The 22,946-nt window shown below is 37.0% G+C and overlaps 2 protein-coding genes and 1 long non-coding RNA gene across 3 annotated transcripts; all 3 read right to left on the bottom strand.

Moving 5' to 3' along the window:
* Positions 1 to 3,712: 3,712 nt before the first annotated feature.
* On the bottom strand, positions 3,713 to 8,969 carry LOC135088647 (protein THEM6). Its single transcript, XM_063983573.1, has 3 exons — positions 8,748 to 8,969; positions 4,736 to 4,950; positions 3,713 to 4,440 (listed from the first exon to the last, which is right to left on the bottom strand). The coding sequence occupies exons 1-3, from the start codon at positions 8,887 to 8,889 to the stop codon at positions 4,210 to 4,212; spliced, it is 588 nt and encodes a 195-aa protein (XP_063839643.1). The 5' UTR covers positions 8,890 to 8,969; the 3' UTR covers positions 3,713 to 4,209.
* A 628-nt stretch (positions 8,970 to 9,597) lies between these two features.
* LOC135071492 (uncharacterized) lies at positions 9,598 to 10,841 on the bottom strand. Its single transcript, XR_010257263.1, has 3 exons — positions 10,643 to 10,841; positions 10,247 to 10,461; positions 9,598 to 9,877 (listed from the first exon to the last, which is right to left on the bottom strand). It is a non-coding gene; the product is annotated as an uncharacterized LOC135071492 (long non-coding RNA).
* A 1,114-nt stretch (positions 10,842 to 11,955) lies between these two features.
* On the bottom strand, positions 11,956 to 17,140 carry LOC135071491 (doublesex and mab-3 related transcription factor 3). Its single transcript, XM_063965268.1, has 6 exons — positions 16,981 to 17,140; positions 16,413 to 16,590; positions 14,134 to 14,307; positions 13,677 to 13,771; positions 12,653 to 12,809; positions 11,956 to 12,320 (listed from the first exon to the last, which is right to left on the bottom strand). The coding sequence occupies exons 2-6, from the start codon at positions 16,578 to 16,580 to the stop codon at positions 12,027 to 12,029; spliced, it is 888 nt and encodes a 295-aa protein (XP_063821338.1). The 5' UTR covers positions 16,581 to 16,590; positions 16,981 to 17,140; the 3' UTR covers positions 11,956 to 12,026.
* Positions 17,141 to 22,946: the final 5,806 nt, after the last annotated feature.

The raw sequence follows: 22,946 nt of genomic DNA, 5'->3' as shown, positions 1-22,946 counted from the left end.
TAAATATTCATATTGAAGCTCACCATCACCTTTGGCACCACGCGCAGTGTAGGGTTCCGTAGTTGTCCTTCGTTACCACAATATACACTCGCGAGCAAAAGTATGGAATCACTTACATGAAGTTGTTTCCACGCGATCTTGTGTACTAACGAATTTGTTATTAACAAAAAAAGTAGCACCATTTTAAAGATTAAACTTTTAACTTTAAATTGATACCAAATTCATTTAAATCACACCAGTATTTAAAAAGATATCCCGGCTGATGAGAAGAAGTAAGAAAAAAGACATGTACCAACTGTTTGATACGTCGCGAGTTGCGGCCTATTTACCCCCTATAAAAGCACGTGTATTCGGATTTTTGCGTTCACCCGTTGATCCATACACATCTCGGCTTCTTTTGACACTTTACCTGGGATTCTACACCTACAGAAGCAGCACAAATCGTTGCACTGTTGCAAGAAGGGCTCAGCCACCGGGCTGTCGCACGTCAGCTCCACATAAGCCAGTCCTGGGTTTCGAAAGTTTTAAGACGCTTTTGGGAGTCTGGTGGCTTTATCCCAAGACCAAGTTCTCAACAGCGCCGGTGCACATCGCAGAGGGATGACCGTTTTTTCATGTCAACCTCTCTATGAAATCGTCATTTGACTGGTATCGACGTCCAGCAAGAGCTCAGAAATGTTCGTAGGATAGCTGTTAGCGAGTGGACAGTTCGTCTAAGATATGAGCAATAAAATTTGACTCCAAAAAGGCCTGTCACAGGCTGGTAACTGACGGCAGGTCACCGACAAGCACGCTTTCAATTAGGTCGCACTCGGAAGGCGAGTAATGGAGGCGAGTTTTGTTCTCCGATGAATGTAGACTGTTTTCGCAGTGCAGCAGTCGAAGAGGTCGGGTCTATAGACGGCCTGGGGAGCGATTTGTGCAGTGCTGGTTCGCTAAAACATTGGCTTATGGGGGTGGCTTGCTCGACTTCCCATCGAGATGTGTAGGAGCAAATTGAAAGCTTGCTTATCGGTGACCTGCCGTCAGTTTCAAGCCTGTGGCAGGCCTTTTTGGAGTCAAATTCTTTTGTTTATATCTTAGACAAACTGTCCACTTGCTAACAGCTATCCTACGAACATTTCTGAGCTCTTGATGGACGTCGATACCAGTCAAATGACGATTTCGTAGAGAAGTTGACATGAAAAAATGGTTTTCCCTCTGCGATGTGCACCGGCAATGTTCAGAACTTGGTCTCGGGATAAAGCCACCGGTATCCCGAAAGCGTCTTCAAACTTTCGAAACCCAGGACTGGCTTATGTGGAGCTGACGTGCGACAGCCCGCTGGCTGAGCCCTTCTTGCAATAGTGCAACGATTTGTGCTGCTTCTGAAGGTGTAGAATCCCAGGTAAAGTGTCAAAAGAAGCGGAGATGTGTATGGATCAACGTGTGAAAGCAAAAATCCGAAAACACTTGCTTTTATGGGGGGTAAATAGGCCGCAACTCGCGACGTATCAAACAGTTGATACATGTCCTTTTCCTTACTTCATCACATCAGCCGGGATATCTTTTTAAATACTGGTGTGATTTAAATGAATTTGGTATCAATTTAAAGTTAAAAGTTTAATCTTTAAAATGGTGCTACTTTTTTTGTTACTAACAAATTGGTTAGTACACAAGATCGCGTGGAAACAACTTGCATGTAAGTGATTCCATACTTTTGCTCGCAAGTGTATTTCAGAAGCAAGCAAATTTATTTCATCTAAAGTCACTTTTCTTCTAAGGATTTTTTATAAGGTATGAAATTTTATAATACATGAGTAAAACGACTATTACTCTGAAACTAACTGATCTATCTTAACCGCTATAGTTTTCCTTGAAAGTTCACAAGAAGCACTATTATCATGAATTTTCCCAGATTTTTCAAGCCAACAGTTTAGTTTTTAGAGGGGGGGACGCCCTACTCGAACGAAAATTGGCACTTTAAACTTTAACATTTTACAAACGGATCCCTAAATCGAAAAATAATTGTCTTAGAAACCCCTAAGCCATTTTAAAAGACCTATCCAACGATACCCCACACGATGGGGTAGAAGATTAAAAAAAAAACATCCAACACCCTAAAAAAATATTTTTTTTTTTAATTTTATTCTACCGTTTTGTCGGCGTGATCAATATACATACCTCCACAAAAATTACAGCTCTCTAGTGCCAGTAGTTTCCAAGCAAAACCTCGGACAGACAGACAGACAGACATATCGAAACTATAAGGGTTCCTTGTCAGGACTACGGAACCCTAATAACTATGAAAAAGTGTAATTTTAAAATGAGACTATCAATTTATTGTGATCCGAGACACTAGAATCGCCTCCTGAAACCAGTTAAATTAGGACCTGAACTAAATATTTTCAGTACGGCTAGCACTTTCGAGTTCAAATCGTTTGCGTACTCGCCATCAAAAGATTTAGTAAGAAAACTACAACAGCGCCCTTGTAAACGTGTCGTAAAGTGAACTTAGTATGAGATGTGGTTGCACGAAACTTATTCTGAGAATCAAAATTGTCACGTTATCGTTTAATTCGAAGATTGAGTATCGAATTTTATCGAATACGCAAACGATTCGAAAACGAAAGTTGTTCATGCTAGAGGTACTGGAGTATAAAATTCTGTACGAGTAAAAGTCTCATCAATTTTTAAATGAAATAAAGGATTTTGATGAAATGTAAATATGTAAAGTAATCTATATATATAAAAGAAAGTCGTGTTAGTTACTCCACTTATAACTCAAGAACGGCTGAACCGATTTAGCTGAAAATTGTCAGGGAGGTAGTTTAGAGCCAGGAGAAGGACATAGGATACTTTTTATCCCGTTCGAAATTAAAAAAAATGTCTGCTTATTTATTGCCATTAAGGCGGAACAAAGTTCGCCGGGTCAGCTAGTATCTAATAAAGAAGTCTATTTTAATGTACCAAATGTTTTTTCTGTCCAGCACGGGAAACACTAAAGCTAATGGATATTTTGTTATTGTTGCGCGACAAGACACACGCGGTTAGCGCCACCTCACTTATAGTGCGCTCGGGTGAGATTAATACTTTGCAAAGACATAATTTAAGGCTAATTTTAATTTATATAAACAATTATAATTAATTAATTATATAAATAGGAATAATTAAATTGTGTATTCGCTATGGGCTACGCACCTATTTTCTTTCTTCCTTTCAGACATTTTAAAATATTTTCCTATAATATCTTATACCGAATATTAGCTTACAAGAATAGCATGTTTTAACATAGCCAAATGTCTATACATAAAAATAGAACATTGATATTTACCTAAATGGCGATAAAGTAATTCATAACTATGACAAAATCTAAAGTGAAAAGGTGAATGTTTTCGTTTGTTTTCGGCAACCTACTATGTAGTTAGCTTTGTTATCTAAATAATTTTGAGGCATCTATTCATTAAAAGATATTATTAAAATTGACTCAACTAAAACCTTGTTAGTCGCACTAAGACATCGAAAATTTGGTGTCGTGTGTGGTCGGGCGGCGGTGTTTAGTCCGTGCCTCAAACGGCTAATAAGGGAGAGTAAAAAAAGTTTACTTCACAAGCATTTCTGTCGTATGGATTCCATAAGCAACTGGTATATTTAGTTACATCTTTAATACAGTTATTTTTTCAGTGAATAACTGAAATGAACCTAACTAAAAGGTCAAATCAAACAACAATACTAAAGTTGATTTTTTATTCTGTGTAATTAACTTCGGTGATTTAATTAACCTTTTAAATAACTTGCATTTTAATTAAATAAATAAATAGTGTAATTGAAATAAATAACACTACCGTTCCGCACCAATTAGCAATTTATATTTCTAAAGGTACCTATATTGTAAGATACTTTTAAGATTAGCAAATTAAGTACTTAATATGTATCATTTTCAAGTCCTTATGTTTTAAAGTTCATAATATTATGGTTAATCACGCCATCAGTCTTGTAGTAAACCCCATATTTGTGTTCATAATGTACAGGTTGTTTACACAGTAACTTGGCCCGCGCCCGTGACAGCGAGTGCTGTAGCGGTGTAATGCGATATTTATGTTGTTTTGTCCTTTTTACCATCTGGTGGCGGTAAGTTTTAAGAGCTGTTTATTTATTTTAATAATTAATACTGACAACCCCAAGTCCGCCACCTTATTTCCATTTAAAAAGTTTTCTATAAAAAATACATTATTCCTTCTTTCTTAACTTGGCACTCGAAACCTCAATAGATTGTAACCAATGTTTGATTTCTTCAGGGCACTCTGGCTTCTGGTCGGCTCCAGGGAGTCCCTTGAAGAGAGTGTTCAAGTCGACGTTGATGAGGTTTTGCCGTGATAGCACAACAGCACGTACGAAGCCATCGCTTAGCGTGATGAACTTCTGCTCGATGAATAACGTCTTATCTTCCCAGTAAACCAGCTGAAAAAAATACAGAGAATTAACTTCTACTGCGATATCGCCATCCACATATTACCTACGTCTTTTTATTATCTTGGAAATCGAGTAAAGAAAAAGTATGGAGAAAGACCTTTTATTAACTGACTTCATCATTCGATAGTTTGTCAGTTACTAATTTATAGATAGGTACTATGAGGAATCTAAAGATTACCGAAATCGCTAGTACTCGTATCGTAACTAAATACAATAATTCCTTACTTTGGCCTATCTAACCTATATGAACTATTTTAATTAGTTTTTTTTTTGTGTTATTTACCTTCGTCTCAATCTTGTATGGAGTAAAAATGGGTATTGTCCTCCTGTATCTGATGCTAGAAGCTCCTTGTAACGCGTGACCATCGACGGCAACGATGTTCTTGTATATGCCGCTGCGATCGTAGAAGTGGAACCTTGCAAAGTCCAGCTCGCGGACGTATCTCGCGTTATTCATGTGCCGCAGGAAGATGTCGACATCCTGCGTGGTGCAGAAACCTGCAAGCAATCCATAACGGTGTTGCGTAAGTGTCGTGCTCGTGACGTAAACGGTTGCATTTTGCAACTGGCTAAGTTTTATTATTTTAATATTTTAAATGTAGGTATAGGGGAAAGTAGTACGAGTTGATCCCCTGGGTTAAGATGATCCTTCGCGATTGTGTTGAAACCACTAACGTCATTTAGTTTCTTTAACTGGTTTACCAGTTACGGCGCCTCAGTCAAATCGTAATGGTGGCATGAGCTTCTGATCTAAAATAGGCATGACTTTGAGCTTATGTTACTTTTATTCAAACAATGTTAAATGCAATTACTGTTGTGGCTAGGCTTTTTATTATGTTTAATTTTAATATTTTGGCCATAAAAAGTAGCCGCGTACTTGTAGATTGTTTTAGCAAATAATTTAACAAAAAGTTGGGTCCCTTCCTATGTGTACGAGATGATCCCTGGGAATTAAAACAAAAAAGGCAATGGAGTAGGTGAAAGGAAGTCAAATAAAAGAAAGAGAACTTCATATAACTCACCTGAGTCTGAAAAAGATGATACTGAGTGGCTGTACTGAACAAAAAATTTTTTCAAGCGATACCAAGGGTGAAGGATCAATATAATGTTGTGCATGTGGAAAATGGGGCCATAAAGCATGTGCTGGGGTAGAGGGTGATGAAGCAGGTGAATTTATTTGTGATATGCAAAACAGCTCCAGCCAAAAAGCGCACAAATTATTTAAACGCTTTTTGGCAGGTGCTAATGAAGAATAAGTTATTTTCGTTATTTAATTCGTAAATGCGTTTCTTTTATAACTTTTGAACGATTTTTTCGCATAATTAGGTACTCAGAAAGGAATACAACCAGAAAAGAATAGATCATAGAATAGAATCATAGGGATCATCTTACCCCTACCTGGGGGATCATCTTACCCACAGGGGTGTACAAGATGATCACTTTGTAAGGTTTTGCAAAAAATTAAATATTTTAATATGACACCTCAATTAATTTCTGGTTTTGAGTATTAGGAAAGTTGGATAGATAAATATTAGTGATGGGCCGACTATGGTCTTTGCCGACTAACCGACTAGCCGACTAATCGGTTTTCAAATTGCCGATTAGTCGGCCGACTAGTCGGCAATGCCGATCATTCTAATACCTACTTGTATGATCGCCTCCTGCTGGGCTAGGATGCGCACCGTGATATTATTCTTACTTATCGACGTCAAAATGTATGGGCAAATCATAGGCCCACTGATTCCTCTCCACCCTCCATGGTGATGGTCAGAAGCTGGGGGCGTGGGGGTACCCCCGCCTACATAGCACGGACTACCACCACCGTCGGATAGGCGGGGCCCGCCAATTGCTGGCACAGATTGTGATAGTTAATGGCTTTGTCCGGATTCCCATAGTTCTTCACACTAAGGCGATCGACGGATCTCAGGGGTTATTTATGTGGATATTCCTCATCCTTCCGATGAGAGGAGCCCCACATAATCTACCACTTCCCCGCAGGATAGGTATACAATTCCTTGCATTTTTTCGACGAAAAAAAGTGTCATTTTTTATATGGACAAATTATATAAACTTTACACATTTTTGATGATTTCCTGGTAATTTTAACTAATCTTAACTTTGTATGAATTTAGACTGATTTCCAAAATTTTAAATCAGGTGAAACCACTTTTTACTGATTTTTGCAGTCAAAAATGGTTTAGATAAACGCCCTTGGTCTACCTCATAATCATCTTGTTAATTATGAGTTTTATTTCATTCACATATTTAATTTTGTAATGCGCCGATTATAATCGGCAGATTTTGCCGAATAGACGTCACTAGTCGGCCGACTACAAATGATGCCGAATAGTCGGCTTTCCCGACTAGTCGGCGACTAGTCGGCCCATCTCTAATAAATATACTAGTAGAAATCGTCTTTATTTTTGGTTTATCTTGAAAAATATGTCTTTTACAGCGATTCCCGCTTAAGGGGATCATCTCGTACTACTTTCCCCTAATTTGTTGTTTCGAGATACAATACATCGCAGCATTTGCTGCGTTACATCTCGAAATGGTTAACTTTTAAATTGGATATTAATGTTAATATGAAATACTTTTTAGGTTTTTAACGCAGCCAGAGTCTTGTGTTTAAATCCCGATACAGCTTTAAAACAGCTGCATAAAGTTAAGATTTATTACAAAATTCTTATAATAATTGATATTTTTCTAAGAATCCGTCACAAGAGCTCTTATTGACTTATGCAAAAATCTAATAGTAAGTAGGTATTTAGATACAAATACGCTGCATCTACCATTGTTATGACGGTTGGTAGCTACCGATGATTATTAAAATAAGTTACATGTAAAGTACGGCTGAGAGCACATCAACTTACCCATTGTGGCATCTTACGTAAGTTTTAATAGATGCTATGTTGCTACAAAAATGCATAGCTTGATGTACTGTCGAATGTACATGCACCTAAATATAATAATACAAAGGCATTGTATGTAAACGAGACGAGGAATATTCATATACGTATTTCAATTAGTCGCTTCCTGATTTGAGTAATAATTCCATTTGTGGAGTCAAAAATACTTACAATCTGAATTAATAAATAAATAATAATATTGCTTATTGGTTAACAAATACAGATAGTGACGTTATTCGCCATAAATAGTTAAGTACTTGGAGCAGGTTTAACATAATGATGTCATTAATGTGACAGGTAAACCATAAGACCCCATAAGCTGTACTAAACGTAGATTGACAGAATATAAAACTAATTTAACGAAGTACTATAAGTTCGTTTTAAATAAATTATGAGTAAAGTAAATTACTACTGAAAATGCAATGTAGATCTTTAATGATAGAGTAATTTACAATTTAGACTTTTAATTTTGAACCTCTTGTTCGTTTATACATTAGACAATACTTATTATAATAAACTAAAAGTTACTACGAATGCGTTTCAATCCAATCAATGCATATGAAATATTGTACCTAATTAAATAAGTATTTATGTTACGGTCAAAGTGATAAATGTGAAAATTATGAATAATCGCCGGTTATTATGAATAATTACCGCATGATTTGGTAAATGTGATTAATATGAGGTCATTTATGTGTGTATAAAACTAAATAGGCGGCTTAGGGGTGGCCCAAGGGCCACCCCCGCCGCACCTTAACCTATTTTTCACTTTTAATCAAAACATTATGTTATAGGCATCATGGAAAAGTAATATTATGCAAGAAACATTCCAAACTAATTATGCCAAATTATATTAATATATGATATCAAAACGTTCAAAAGTTTTGCTGTACACGAGCACGTACACAAGATGTTGTTCTCTTTTATGAAATTTGTTAGTACTAAGGTTGAATTATTAAATAATCACTGTTAAATGTGATTAATTTATCACTTTTACCGCGACTGTCGGTAATTATTCATAATAACCGGTTATTATTAATAATTTTCAATTTATCACATTAACCGTAACATTTATATCATCATCGAAAGCACATTAGACACACATAAGTAGATACATTACCCTACTTTTATTGCAAAATAAAATAGCCGCTATGCGAACTACTTAAAATACAAAGTTTTTAAACCTGATTGATATACGGTCGTGTGTCGATAGTTTTTTTAGAATTAAGTAATTTTAATATAACTGAGCACACATAATATTTTATATTATTAATGAAGTCCACACACAGCAAGTAATCTGATGTTATGATTCCTAAGTAGTTAAGATACAATAAAAATATAAGTACCGTTCTCTAAACTTATACTTAATCATGAATGAAAACTTACCGTAAATTGTGGTTGTGTCACGGACACCGCACTTCTTCTGGAATAGCCTTCCAATTCCTATAGTGAAAGCTATACGTAGGAAGTAGTTGACATCCCAAAAAATATAGAGGAGAGCCACCACAGTTGCAATTATACAATACATTTTGTGAATACGTACGAACAAGTACCGGACGGAATGCTTAGTGACAGACAAGCCAGCAGACTAGCGATAATGATGCGCGATGACAGTTAAAAGCTACGTCATATATAGATATGGTCTGTGCTCTGTGTTTAGGAGTCACTGAACCGGTTTCTAACTTGAAGATAGGCACAAACCGAGACCACAACAACACGTGAAGTGTCAAGTTCAAGTGCGTACACATTTGCTTACAATCACAACCCGCACTTTATAAACTACACAGTAATATTCATATGGACTACTGCGTTAGATTTGAATACTGTCATCTCATCGTCAACAGCATTGATTTTATAAATAAACTGTAGCCTTGACTTCCGCTATTGGATCACCTTGAAAAAACGCAAGCGATGGTGTGGGACTTTATCAAGATGGATTTTATCGTTTCTTTAGTCACCATAGAATTCAAATCTTTCTATTTAATTCAGAGTTGCCCACCCTTGAGTACCAGCACGGGATTTTTATAGAAGAAACGGTTGAAATTTCTTTGAACCAATCAAACCACTTAGATGCTTACATTTCCATTATATTCCTCATAATTTAGTTGTTTGGTAAAAAAGATGGATCATTCACCAATCAACTTTTTATTCGCATTTGTTTTACACCTTGTAGGTATCTTTCAACACTTTATCATACTTCCTCAAAGTAAAAATAAAAGAAATTTAAGGTGTTAAGTACAATAATTTATTAATACCAAATCTGCCACAAACAAATGTTATGTCGAAGATCTTATTTTTGAGCTCGTTATTTGCATACTCAACAGCCATTCCTTAATATTTTCAGGACATTTAGGTCTTGTTCCCAATCCCGGCAGACCTTCAAGCAAGGCTTCTATGGATTCCCCGTGGGCACCCAGTGCGTGCTGGCGAGATATTATTAAGTATCTTGTTCGATTGTCGCTCAGTGTTATTATCTCATGTTCAAAAAACAAGGAACAATCGTCCCAATACACAAGCTGAAAAAAAAGAACTATTCTAATTAAGAGCTTTGGACGTTAGTGTGTAAATCTGGGAGGTTTCGGCCGACTTTCCACCAATGCGGAAAGGAGAGGAAAAGTTTTTAGAAAAGCCAAAATTTTGTTATTTCCACATCTCTCCGCTCAGCTTCGGTATAGAAATCTGATTGGCTATTCTAACCACGTATTATCCTCTTGTCTCTTCTTTCCGCTTTGGTGGAAAGCAGGTATTAGATGGGCAAAATCTAATCTCATCGGCACTGATATGTGGCGAGTCGGACAGACAATTATGATGTCATACTGATAAATAACTAACCATTGTATTGTTTTGATCATATACGAAAATGTATGATGTCATTCTAAACTGACCTTTGTATTGATCTTGTATAGTCCAAAGAGTCCAATAGGTTCGTGACAGACGGTCAAAGTGCAGCCCTGTAGCGAGCGAATGCTTAGCAGCCGACTTCGTCTGTAAATGCCCGTGCGTTGGTAGAAGTGGTATCGAGCTATGTCTATTTCGCGAAGCAACCGCGCTTCTCGTATGTGCCGGAACCATATATCGCAGTCTTGAAATGTACACATACCTAAAATTATTGTTGACTATCTTAAAATTCTGCAGTTCTTATTAATTCTTGTAGTGATTCTAAAGATACAATAAATAACAACAGTACATACCTACTTAATTAGGCATCAAAAGTGTAAATAGTTATAAAAGCATTAGAAATTCATGAAACATAGATTTCAAACAGGTGTGCGTATACTCACCATAAATAACAGTGACATCGATAAGTGAATAATTTCTTTCGAACAAATAGCCACTTATGACAGTAAAATATGTGCGCAATAAATAATTAACATCAAACAACGCGTACACAATAATCAAAAAGCTAATAAAGTACAAAAACATTTTTTACTAACGATATTTTTTGTTTGTATCACAAATAATTTTCCACGGTTGGACGTGACAACGCACCGTTCACTGACTAATTAATTGCATTATTTAACCTTTAGGTAACAAACAATCGTCAAGTAAGTAAAATACATTTGAATTCAAGTTTCGACCATTTTAAAGTTTTCTTTTTCTTGACATAATTCACTGCCATGCTTTCCTGGCTCAATTACTCAATTATCGATTCCTTTTTCGTCGTATTCCTGATGAAAAATATTCTTGTTTCGGCACATTCCTTGGACGTAGTCCTTTTTCGGCATATTCTTTTTTCTTAAGTGTTTAACACTTTTAAAACTTTTTATGTTATTCAGTTTGTTAATATTCTGAATATATTTTCAGTGATCACATTTGAAGCTTCACTATCAATAGAAATGCAATCATTCTAAGACTCCAATACATTGCATTGATTGGAAGTTCAAACCACCCCTCATACTCGTATTAAAGCTGTGTTGTCTTTTTTCTTCGTTTATATTATTGTCACACATTTGTGACTGTCTGCGACAATAGCCTACGGCAATAAGCGGATGATCCCCTTATGTTTTTACATCTGCCACCTGTTTAGATTCTTAAATTTCTTCCTTTTACTCGTACATTTTCGTAATAAAAAAACATTTAAATCTCTGCTCTCCTTTTTAGTTTTTATTACGATACGATTTGGTTCAATGTCATGTGCGATTTGGTGTTCAAATGCTACACTATGTAAATACTGTCCGTTCGTATGAACTTTGGACTTGCTGATAGCTAGATTAGATTAGGTAGAGTAGTAAGTAAGTAGTTTTATCTAGATAATCAATTAAAGATGCGTAAGTTAGGTAGTTACTAAGATAATAAAATGATAATAAAGTCTGCGGTTTCATCTTCCATGGGCGTTGTACTCTTAGCCTGGGTTGCACCATCTTATTTTAACTTTGACAAACGTCAAAAATATGTCAAACTCCATACAAAAAGTACCGGTTATCGTTATAGTTACCGTTAAAGTTAGGTGGTGCAACTCAGCCTTAAATAATGGTTATCTAAAATAAAAAATGCATTGAAATAATATAGGTAATACGATGGTGTTTATTTTCATAATATCAATAATAATTACAAAGCATACTTAGGATAAAACAGTTTGGCATTAAATTATCACATCTTAGTTCCTATACTGCAATGGCAACAAAACCTAATATAAATACAATAAACTAAACTAAAGCGTTTATCTTAGTGGTGAGCATTGCATTGTCGGCAGTCGGGAGCGCATGGGTTGCAAGGGGGTGGAGGCTGGTGGGGGTGTTGTAGGGGCAGAAGTAATGGAGCAGACAAAGTGGGAAGCGCTGGTAATGGCACTAGCCAGTCTGAGCCACAGACCCTGCCCATCACTAGTGCTGGGAGGAGAGGCGCGCGAGGTCCAACTGGACGAAAAGCCGACCACCGCTTTTCAACCTCCTCCGTGCTTGATACGGACATTTCGAAGCTGGAAGCGCTCGAACTGGCCGCCCCCTTTTCTTGTTGAATCTGTAAATAAGACACGGCTAAGGTACAAGAAAATAGTGTAAAATTAGATAGCATTTCTAATTTTACACTATTTTCTTGGACGTGTAATAGCGCACTTGAAAAGACTTATTCCAAAAAAAGAAATCTCTTCAAGAAATTAGGAACAACTTAAAAAGAAACAATTGAATATAACAGTTTCCGGAGACGCGGTTCTCATAAGTTTTTTAAAATAAAGTATCTTATAAATTAAAATCAGATTTTGGTTAATGAATCATTTGAATGAACTTTTTGATAATAGGTACACTCATATTGACAATAACTCATACTACGTTTCTTACCATAAAAATACATACATGAGTAGCGTTGAAGTGTTCAACGGCTCGCAGCAGGTCGTGGTTGCATCGGCGCAGCACCAGCTCAAGAACAGAGCGCTTCTTGCCAGGGAACAGCTTCCGAAGCATCTCCAGCCCGGCAGAGCTGACCGCGCCCTCGATGTCCACTCCATCCTCGCTGTTAGTGTAAAAGTCGTTGTTATATTCCGAACTCTTCTTTATTCTTCTGACTAGCTTTTGCCCGCGGCTTCACCCACGTGAAATTTAGTTTGTCACAGATCGTCATAAATTATAGCCTATATGTTATTCTGGGTCGTAAACAATAATACAGTAAAGTTTCATCAAAATCCGTTCAGTAGTTTTTGCGTGAAAGAGTAACAAACATCCAGACATCCACACAAACTTTCGCATTTATAATATTAGTAGGATTAGTAGGATTAAATTCATTGCGGGTTCCATGGTGGAATTTCCACCAAGACTGTAAGCTATTTCACGGAACTAGTCAACCTACAATGGTGAGACTGCAATGTATACAGTTTCGACTCCAATGAGATTGTTCTGACGATACAGGAGTTACAGTGGTGAGAAAGAGGAGTGCGATTAGTTCCATTAGTGCAACCGATCTTTATCGTCATAACCAGTTCATTTCCTATACTATAGTAATAGAATGAGTAGCCTAACTTGATGGGGAGGTCTGATGTTCGCATAGGTAGTTCTCCCTTTGTCGCTACTTACGACATTCATGAGAAGAGTGCAGTGTAAACAATGCTCATTTGTAATTTTAATTAATGAGAAAACAATCGCCTATATAACGATGACTCGTAATTTATTAGTTGTATTACCATACCTACGCATTACCATGCCACATTACTTAAAATATAATACGCATGTTGAAGTATTTATTATTAAATAACAACCTGTAGGTTACAGAGGATCTTTAGCGTGCTACGTGTTATTTTCTTACATTCTCCCCATGTGATATGTGTAGTCATACCTTTTACTATTTCATAAATACCTACTTAGAAAAGCGACAAAAAAGTTGTACCGAGATCGTGTAGCTGAAGAGCTGGCAGCAGAATCGGGTGAAGTGGTGCAGCAGTCCGGCATAGAGTCGCTCGTCTCGCTGTCGATGTGGATGGGCTGTGTGAGAAACGTAAGCTTTGCAAATCTGAGCGTAAAAAATATATCCCTGTTATAAGGAGTTTGGATAAGGCGTTGATGTTTACCCTGTTATTCATTATGTGCCAAAAAAGCAGTATAACGAAAACAGACACAAAAAAAAAACCAAATCGTAATAGCATAGGCGGCCTTTTAGAAAGCGATCTTGTCACAAATTAATTATTTATTTCCTTTTACAGAGTGCATGATAATTTGACTATAAGTTAACTGCGATCGCAAGTCAAAAAGTATTTTAATGTATTACTACTTTCAGATTAGGTCCGTCTCTACTATTTCTGTCTTAACTTTTTATAGCTAATTAAAAGCCTTTGAACCTTCCATACCGTATGATCATCAGCAGCGGAGTCAGGCTCAGGCCCAGGGCTGGGGCAGGGCCCCGTGACCCGCATCCCGTATATGCGCCCCGGGGGCAGGCTCTCCAAAGAAGTCCCAGTCTCCACGGAAGCCAAATGTAGAGCAATTTTGTCTTCAGCCGCTTGTTGTCGCTTCAGCGCTACCTATTTCAAAAATTATTGAAAAATTTACAAACTGAGACGACGCTTCTAACAATAGGTACTGAACCATATTGTTATCTTCTAAGTTTCTTTATTAAAATATGACAACAGCCCCCCGCCCAGCTTTGTCTCAGCTCACTAGCCTAGCCCCCAGTCCTCGTAACTTTTCCAGCATAAATTAGAAATTGATTGGATAAAATCTGTATAATTCCAGAACGTGTTTCAGGATTTAACCCTAAATGATTGTTTAGTAGAACGTGCCATATTTGGATAGCAGCCCTTAACGCTTAATGAGAAGCATAATTAAGAGTGCAATGTAGCTTTAGCCGGCCAGGCGAAACTCGAAGCTGTGTGGCCTGTACCTAAAGTTATTTCGTAGCATGTAGAATCCGTAGCATCGTAGCGCTCTACAAAAATGGAAATCTAACGCGTGTTCACACAATCACAGAGAAATCCTAATCTGATAAATTAATTTGGCGGAAAATCAATGACAAACAGTGCATGTTTGTGTAGTGGCGAGCGGTCACCACGGGGAACGCCCGCGGCTGTGGCGGCCCCTACGAGACAGGTTCATTGGTAAAGCAAACGAAACTCGATCCCGAAAATCAAATCTACTGAACCGCTGCGGAATTTATATCAGTTAGCTCCTGCCCGGACGATCTGTTTTGGTTTGTTGTACAAATACATCATTATTTCACGTTTCCGGGTGATTTCTCAGTTCCTTGATGAAAACACTTTTATTGCCTTTATGCGGTTAATAGAGAAATAAGTCAGCCATATTACAAAAACGATGAAAATTACATACAAACTGTATAGTTAACAAGGTAATTCAAAAATACCCGACAAGGTTTTTAGCTTATCTCCCCTCCGATAATATATTTTAGACTCAAGAAACTGAACTTTTCTTAATTTTAACTAATTATTATTTTTACTAAAGTATTTTAATTATACATCTAAATCGTAACTCGTTGTTTTAACCTAAATGCGTCCGATAAAATGATGAATTCAAGATGAGAGTGGGACATGGATGCATTACTGTGTACACGATCGATGGTTCATCCGGCGTGGCGGTAAACACGAGCCACTTGTCCAAATAAACCGCGCCGCATTAGCCCGGCTCGATTTCACTACATTAAAACACATTAACGCCTCCAAATTGCAGTTATTTTGGAATTGGAAGTTCATATTGGAACTTTTCTGTTAGTGTCGTTGGATGGCAACTAGGTAACGCGTAGGACTTTTAAATAATGAAAAGTGCAGCGTTGTGCATTTTTACTGAATGTAGTATTTCCATGTTAAATAATGATTATTTTAAACTTATTTACTACTTACCTAGGCACTATCTTTGTTACTACTATGTAGTAGATTTAAATAAATTAATAGTACCTAGCAACTTCACGACCGTATAATTTTATAGACATGAATAATTTACATTGATAATTCATATTTTACTACTGCGTTAGATTTTTTTGTTTAGGTGAAAAAGGTTAACTGGCAGATAATGCCTTATGGTTACGGTATAATAAATTGGAGTTATGTAAGTTAAAAGGAAATAAATAAAAATACCTACCTATTTGTATATTCTTGACATGATACAAAGGTAAAATCGTAGACAGGCATAAAATATTAGGTATTAACTTATTATAATTATACGAATAGCAATAAATCTAAGAGCAATAGGTAGAAAGGACTATTTCTGCCTCTAATCTTGTGGTAAGACCAAAATACTAGGCAGACTCAGAGGTCCCGGGTTGGATTCCAGTGGGGGCAGATTTTTCTGTTCGGTTTGGTTCTAAAACCGCCTGGCTAGCTACCACCAGCTTACCTAAGTCTATCGCCATAACAATATTGTTGTGAAGGCTACTGACAACGCCATTCTCGTGGCGGAGTTTTGGGCTGACGCTCTGTAGGTTTGTTGTCGACACGACAATAAGAAGAATATTGTTGTGTTCCGGCTGTTGGAGGTATCAGGTAAGTAAGATACCCAGTTCCTCTGTGGTAGAGGATATCGGGTGAAACTTGAGTCCACCTTCAGCCTGATCATCACTTTCCATCAGGAGAGATGCAGGACAAGACCTTCCTCGTTGTGGATAAAAAAAATTAAATACCTGTGCAGCCATGATGCGCTGTCGTTCCTTGATTAGCCCGCATTTAGGGCACTGGCAGTGCCTGTAGGCACAGGCTTTCTTATGCCCGCGGAGGCTGGAAATCAGGCCGTGGTTGCGGCACCGCGCGCACTTCGGCACCCGCGCTCGCCCGGTGTTGATTTGATTCATGATCAAGATTCTGGATGGACAGACGTTTGCTTAGAAACTACTTATTCTAAGTAATGAAACAAAGAAATGCAAATTACCTAAAACTTCTTCCTGCAGATTATTGGATAGACAAAGCCTAAAAAATGAAACTTTAAAATCAGCAATGCAATATTATTTTACTCTATGCCCATCCATGTAGTTAAATAGGTAAGTATTAGATGGTTAGATACTGGAATAAAACATAACTAATTTCACTTAGTTTTAGATATGATAATCTTACCTACCAGTAGGACCAAAAACAGTCGTTACCTAATTGTGAAAAGCTAAAGTATGCAAAATAAGTAAGCGAGTATAATAAGGTACGAAGGTACGAGTAGATGATTGAGTTGTAGATACTAATTTTTAGTTATTTAAAATTTACCTTAATAGAAGTTCAGCTAGACAAACTAAAACAGCTAGGACCCTTGGTTTAGCCAAAAAGGAATAATTTATCAACACAAAAACTGACCACTTTTCGACACTTTCACGGGTTTCACAAACTGATATAGTGAACGGATACCATTCTAGTGATACCGCCCACGCAACACTCCGCCCTGAAACTAATCTTGCACAGTCAAGAGAGTATTTTCCAAAAAGATAATCTATAGGAGGCGTAACAACATCTTCAGAGTATCAGAATCTCTACAGGGTAACATGAACTCTACTGCTCTTTGAATAAAGTCTGAAATAAAAGGGTGTCGGCTGAAACGATGCAGCATCCCTATCTATCCCGAAACGCCCAACTCTAGCATTCGGCCAATAAGAGGATGACTTTCTCAGGATTGGTTACATCGTCGGGTCGTGAAAATAAAAAAATCTGTATTCTTGATTTCAGTTTCAGTTCAGTTTCAATTCTAACATGCAGTGGTTAATATGGTTATTCCCGAATATGTAACTGTAATTGCTTTAGCAACATCTGATTAACATATTAGGTAGGTACTAATGGAAAAATCGTCTGAAAAGATAATTTAGACGAATTACAGTTAGTAGTTTTCAGTGCAGTCTTATGCCATCAAACAAAAATATCCCTAAAGGTGTGCAAATAGACGGTAATTTACATTTTGAATCACATGTGCCTAAAACAATGTTATTATCGCTTGAAGGTATTATATCAGGTCAGACAGTTTTTGAGTGAAGGATTGAGAGTACGCCTATGTGAAACTCTGATATTATCAAAATTAAATTATGCGGATACAGTTATCGGTGGTTGCCTGCTAGGACGGACTAAGAAGCTTGTTCAACGCGTCCAGAACTCCTGTGCCAGATATTGTTTCTCGATCCCTCGCAGAGCACACGTGACGCCATATTTAAATAGAAGTGACCTTCTTAACATGGAGTCACGACGAGTAATGCATTTCGCGAGTCTTCTTTTTGGAGTAATAAATTATGAAAGTCCTCCCTACTTGTTTAACAAATTGAAATTTACGCAACGCCAATCACGTATTACAGATCGATTGATATGTCCTCCTTACAAGACTGCTGCTTTTCGTGGCAGCTTCAGGTACTTAGCAACAAAATGTTGGAACAACATTCCTCCACCAATTCGTAATAGTGACACAGTCAGAGCCTTCAAGGTAAAGTTAAAGTTACGGTATCCTTCCGTTTGGCCAAATTACTTTTCGCCAAATTTCACTTCGCAAACAACTTATCGCCAAAGTTTCATTTCCCAAATGAACTTTTAGCAACTGTACTTTTCGCAACTAATTCAATTGGTCAAATTATCATTTGGCCAAATTTTACTTGGCAAATATTTATATAGCAAATGTTTTATTTTGCCAAATATTATATCCCAAATAATTTGTTTGGTCAAATTGACACTTCACATACTTACCCACCGTTACCCACAAATCAAACCATAAGGCAGATGATCATGGTTTTCACAAGAATTTTATGTAAAACAAAGAGATTGCAGAAAATAGTATGGTTGCAGAAAGTAGGTATTGCATAAAATAGTAGGTTAGGTTAGGTTAGAACAGTGACCCTTAACGCGCGAAGGCGAGTGAAGCGTGCCGCGGCAGCGGCCGCCCAGCGCTAGAATCACCTCTATTGTTAATGAATCATTTGGAAATTTCGATAAAAACAATGAAATATGAAAATTTATTTAGAACAAAGGACAATGGGCAAAATGGTACCCGGCTCCAATAGATATGTGTCTAGTATCGTTTGAAAGGTCTTACCAAGATGAACAACTTTTACTATGACCACCAGCCTCAGATCTGGTTGTGTACGAAGATATACATACTTTTTTGCAGAATGGTACCCGGCTCCAATAGTTAAGTATGTTTGTAGTGTCATTTGAAAGGTCTTACCAAGACGAACAACATTTACTATGGCCACCAGCCTCAGATCTGGTTGCGTTCGAAGATAAAGATACTTTTTGTGTAACCTAAGTATCATACAGTATGAAGGGGGACGCGCTCGGGGCAGGGCACCGACGAGATGGTCGGACGCGGTGAGGAAGACGGTGGGCGGGAGTTTGCATCGTGCGATTCACACAGCTTATGGCCTCAGTCTGTGGAGGAACACTACCTGTGGTCGCGATCCTCATCAGTGAGGGACCGAGGAAGAAGAAGAAGAAGTATCATACGTGTCCATCGTATGGTACTTAGGTTATGCGAGGCAGGAAGGGTTTACTGCTCCAGCATCCTTCCTTAACTCTATAATTATTGATAGGGATAATTGTGAAATAAATATTTTTATTTAAAGAAGTACTACCCCCTTATTAATAAAAAGTTACACCTAGGAAGAACCTTGGATTAAAATGACATTTCCATACCAAATGACAATTTGAGCCAGAGTTCAACTAGGGTGTAACTTTTATTAATAAAGGGGTTAAAGTTTTATTACTTCTTAAGGGTTTTATTATGAGTTGCTAAAGCGAATAAACCCACAAGACCCAATAAGTCCACCCACAAGATGGACCGACGACCTCATAAAGGTAGCGGGAAGGCGCTGGATGCAGGCTGCCACCAACCGGCCATTATTGTGGAAATCATTGGGGGAGGCCTACGTTCAACTGGACGTCCTATGGCTAAAATGATCATGATGATGATGATGAAAGCGAATAAAGGGCTAATAGCTTGGGTAGTTCATCGTAGGTATACTCAATACTCAATACTCAATACTTTTATTGCATAACCACATTAGCATTCACATTTATAGGTCTTAAAATTTAGGCAGTTATACAATGTGGACCCAGTTAGGGCACAGCAACTTTAGGAAGGAGACAGAACGACGATCTTACTAGTCAAAAGAAATTAATGTACAAATTGAGTTTGGTGGAAATGTCATTATTAAACGTTTCGATAATTATAAAATAAAGTTAGAATTAATGAATTATTAAAAATGGAAAAATATTGTTAAAATGTCATGCTAATTATTGTCAAGTGTTGAAATGTCATGTTAAATATCAAGTGGTAAGCAGTTAGGTCCTACTAATTTATTATTCAGGTCAACATTAATAAATAATAACCTAAAAATCCTTAAATGTCAAGAAATTTTCAAAATAAATATAAATAAATATGTGTATAAATTAAATAATGTCAAAAATGTAAAATCATGTCAAAATGTTAAATCATGTCAAAAACTTATCGTCTAAAAATTCTTTCAAATTATAATAAGTTTTCTGATTAAGTATATTCCTTAATCTAAAATGACTGAAATCATTAGCCAAAATAATAATATTGTGACATCGATCGAATTCGTCTCTAAAAAATACGATGAACTCCAATCTCAAATGCAGGAGGCCGCGAATGAGAGAAAAACTGACCGCTTGTATATCAGGCAACTGGAGTCAAGGATTGAGACTCTGGAGCGCACTCTTTATTCGACAAGGTTGGAGCTGAAAAATGTTCCTAAGAAAGAGAACGAAGTTAAGGACGATTTATGCGATGTCATAATAAAAACGGGAAATGTTTTGGGCGTTCAGGTTCAGCAGCAGGAGATAAAAGAAGTTTTTCGCACCAGAAGTAAGTCAGATAAGCCAGGCACAGTGGTGGTGGATTTTGTTAGTGCTGTAAAGAGAGACAAAATTATAAAAAAAACCCGCGAATATAATCGCAAAAACAGCTCAAACAAATTCAATACTAAACTTCTCTCATTTGATGGACCTGAGAAACCGATTTTCATTTCTGAAAGCCTGTCGCCGAGAGGACATCAGCTGTTTCGTCTGGCTCGTGACTTTGCTGCTGAAAATTCTTATAAATTTTGCTGGATATCATACGGGAAAATTTACCTTCGACGGGATTCGAATGAACGGTTTATACTTGTGGACTCCGAGGATGCTCTTTCTAAATTACGTCTAGAAAAGTGACTAGTTCCTTCACTTCAACCGCTACTTTCATACCAACCTATCTTATATTTGGAATCATTTATTGTTTTTGATTCAAGTATTTTTTTAAGTACACGCATGAAAACACTAATCCCACACATAAAAACCAACACTTTACACATCCAAACACAAATTTACCACATTATTACACACTTAGTAAATAACAAGATACAATTTTTACACACCAAAACACTTATTTACACAAACACTAATGAGCTATATTTAAAAAATTTAATAACAAATAACCTTGTAACTTTGGACATATTTTTGCACACATTCTGGTCTATAACTTATTCAAAATCAAATCATGCTTTTATACCAGTTGCATTCAAGCTGATCTTAGGTATAGCCTTGGTTTTTTGCGGATCGATAAAAATATTTATAATCTGCTGGGTCATCTTGCATCTCAGTTTCCACCACATTTCTTCTTTGATATTTAATGTATGTGATGAAAGTTCTATTAATCGTAACAGGCCTTGAACAAATGACGAACAATATATCTGAGGATATTGATAATATTACTGTGGCGACAGCTCATCTTTGTGACACTGACTCATGCAGTAAAATAATTAAGGCAAGAGGTAATCATTCTTTAAACATTATCACTCAAAATATTCGTAGTATTTACAGGAATTTCAATGACTTTTGTGCTCACCTTGCCAGGCTTGATTTTGAAAATGATGTCATTGTTTTGACGGAATGCTGGCTTAGTGAACACAAATTGCCACCGACTCTTGATAACTATAAATGTTACTATTCTAAAAAATATTTGAACCAAAATGATGGAATTGTTATATACATAAAGGAAGATATCAGATGTACTGTTGAAGAACCAGACCCGATTGGTGCTAACTTCATGGTGTTAAATATTGTCCCAGATATTGTTATAGTTTGTACTTATAGGTCACCATCTATATATAACACTGATGGTTTTCTTCAATCGCTAGAAAACATAATTATGCCAATACGTGCAGATAATATTGTCTTGGTAGGCGATGTTAACATTGATATAAAGATAGGTAGCAGCGATAGAAATAGCTCCTCATATCTTAATCTTTCCGCTGAGCTTGGTCTTCTTCCAGGACATTCCTTTCCAACAAGATTAAATAACTGCCTAGATCACATATTGATAAAATCCCGTATGTCAGCAACAGTAATTGTAATTAATTCCACAATAACTGATCACGCCTCAATTATACTCAATTTAGATAGGGAAAAATCTAAAATGTCTTGTAATCCTTACTCCATTAAATGTAACCTCGTGGATGCCTTAGATCATCTTAAACAGGTGGATTTCTCATTTGTAACATCATTCTCAAGTGTTGAAGAGATTGCACAATCATTTGTCGATAAGCTTTCTTTTGCTGTAACTAGTAATACGAGGGAAATTAGAATCCCTAGAAGAAAAAGAACTATAAAGCCCTGGATCACCCCGGGTTTGCTTAGATGCATCAAACATCGTGATAAACTACATGAAAGGGCCAGGGCCCATCCTAGTAGCACCGAAGCGGAAACCTGCTATAAGCGATACAGAAATTTCTGTAACTCGCTCATTAAGAAAGTCAAAACCCAATACGACAGATCTTTGATCTATACCGCTAAGAATAATAAACAAACCTGGTCTGCTATCAAATCAATTATTGACGCACCTAACAAAAAATCAAATCCTGACGAACTTTTACGCCTGTCAGATGACCCCGATAAATCTGTTAGTTGTGTCAATGGTTTCTTTGCAAGCATTGGTAAGGATTTGGCTGATAAAATTGCACGCCCGAAGGATACTGGAGATTTAACTTCTTTTAGAGCTTCATTTTTGGCCAATTCTATGGGAATGTTACCACCTGATGAAGCTGAAACTGAATCAATCATTTTAAATCTAAAGACTGACTGTGCGGTGGGGTATGATTCAATTCCTAATAAATTCCTAAAAATGGCAAAGGATATTATTGTTCCACCACTTACTATTGTTCTGAGATTGTGCTTCGATCATGGAGTCTTCCCCAGAGCCTTTAAGAAAG

This window comes from Ostrinia nubilalis, chromosome 4 (assembly GCF_963855985.1).
Source record: "Ostrinia nubilalis chromosome 4, ilOstNubi1.1, whole genome shotgun sequence".
Classification (NCBI taxonomy): Eukaryota; Metazoa; Arthropoda; class Insecta; order Lepidoptera; family Crambidae; genus Ostrinia; species Ostrinia nubilalis.
This window is presented reverse-complemented; position numbering and strand designations above follow the sequence as displayed.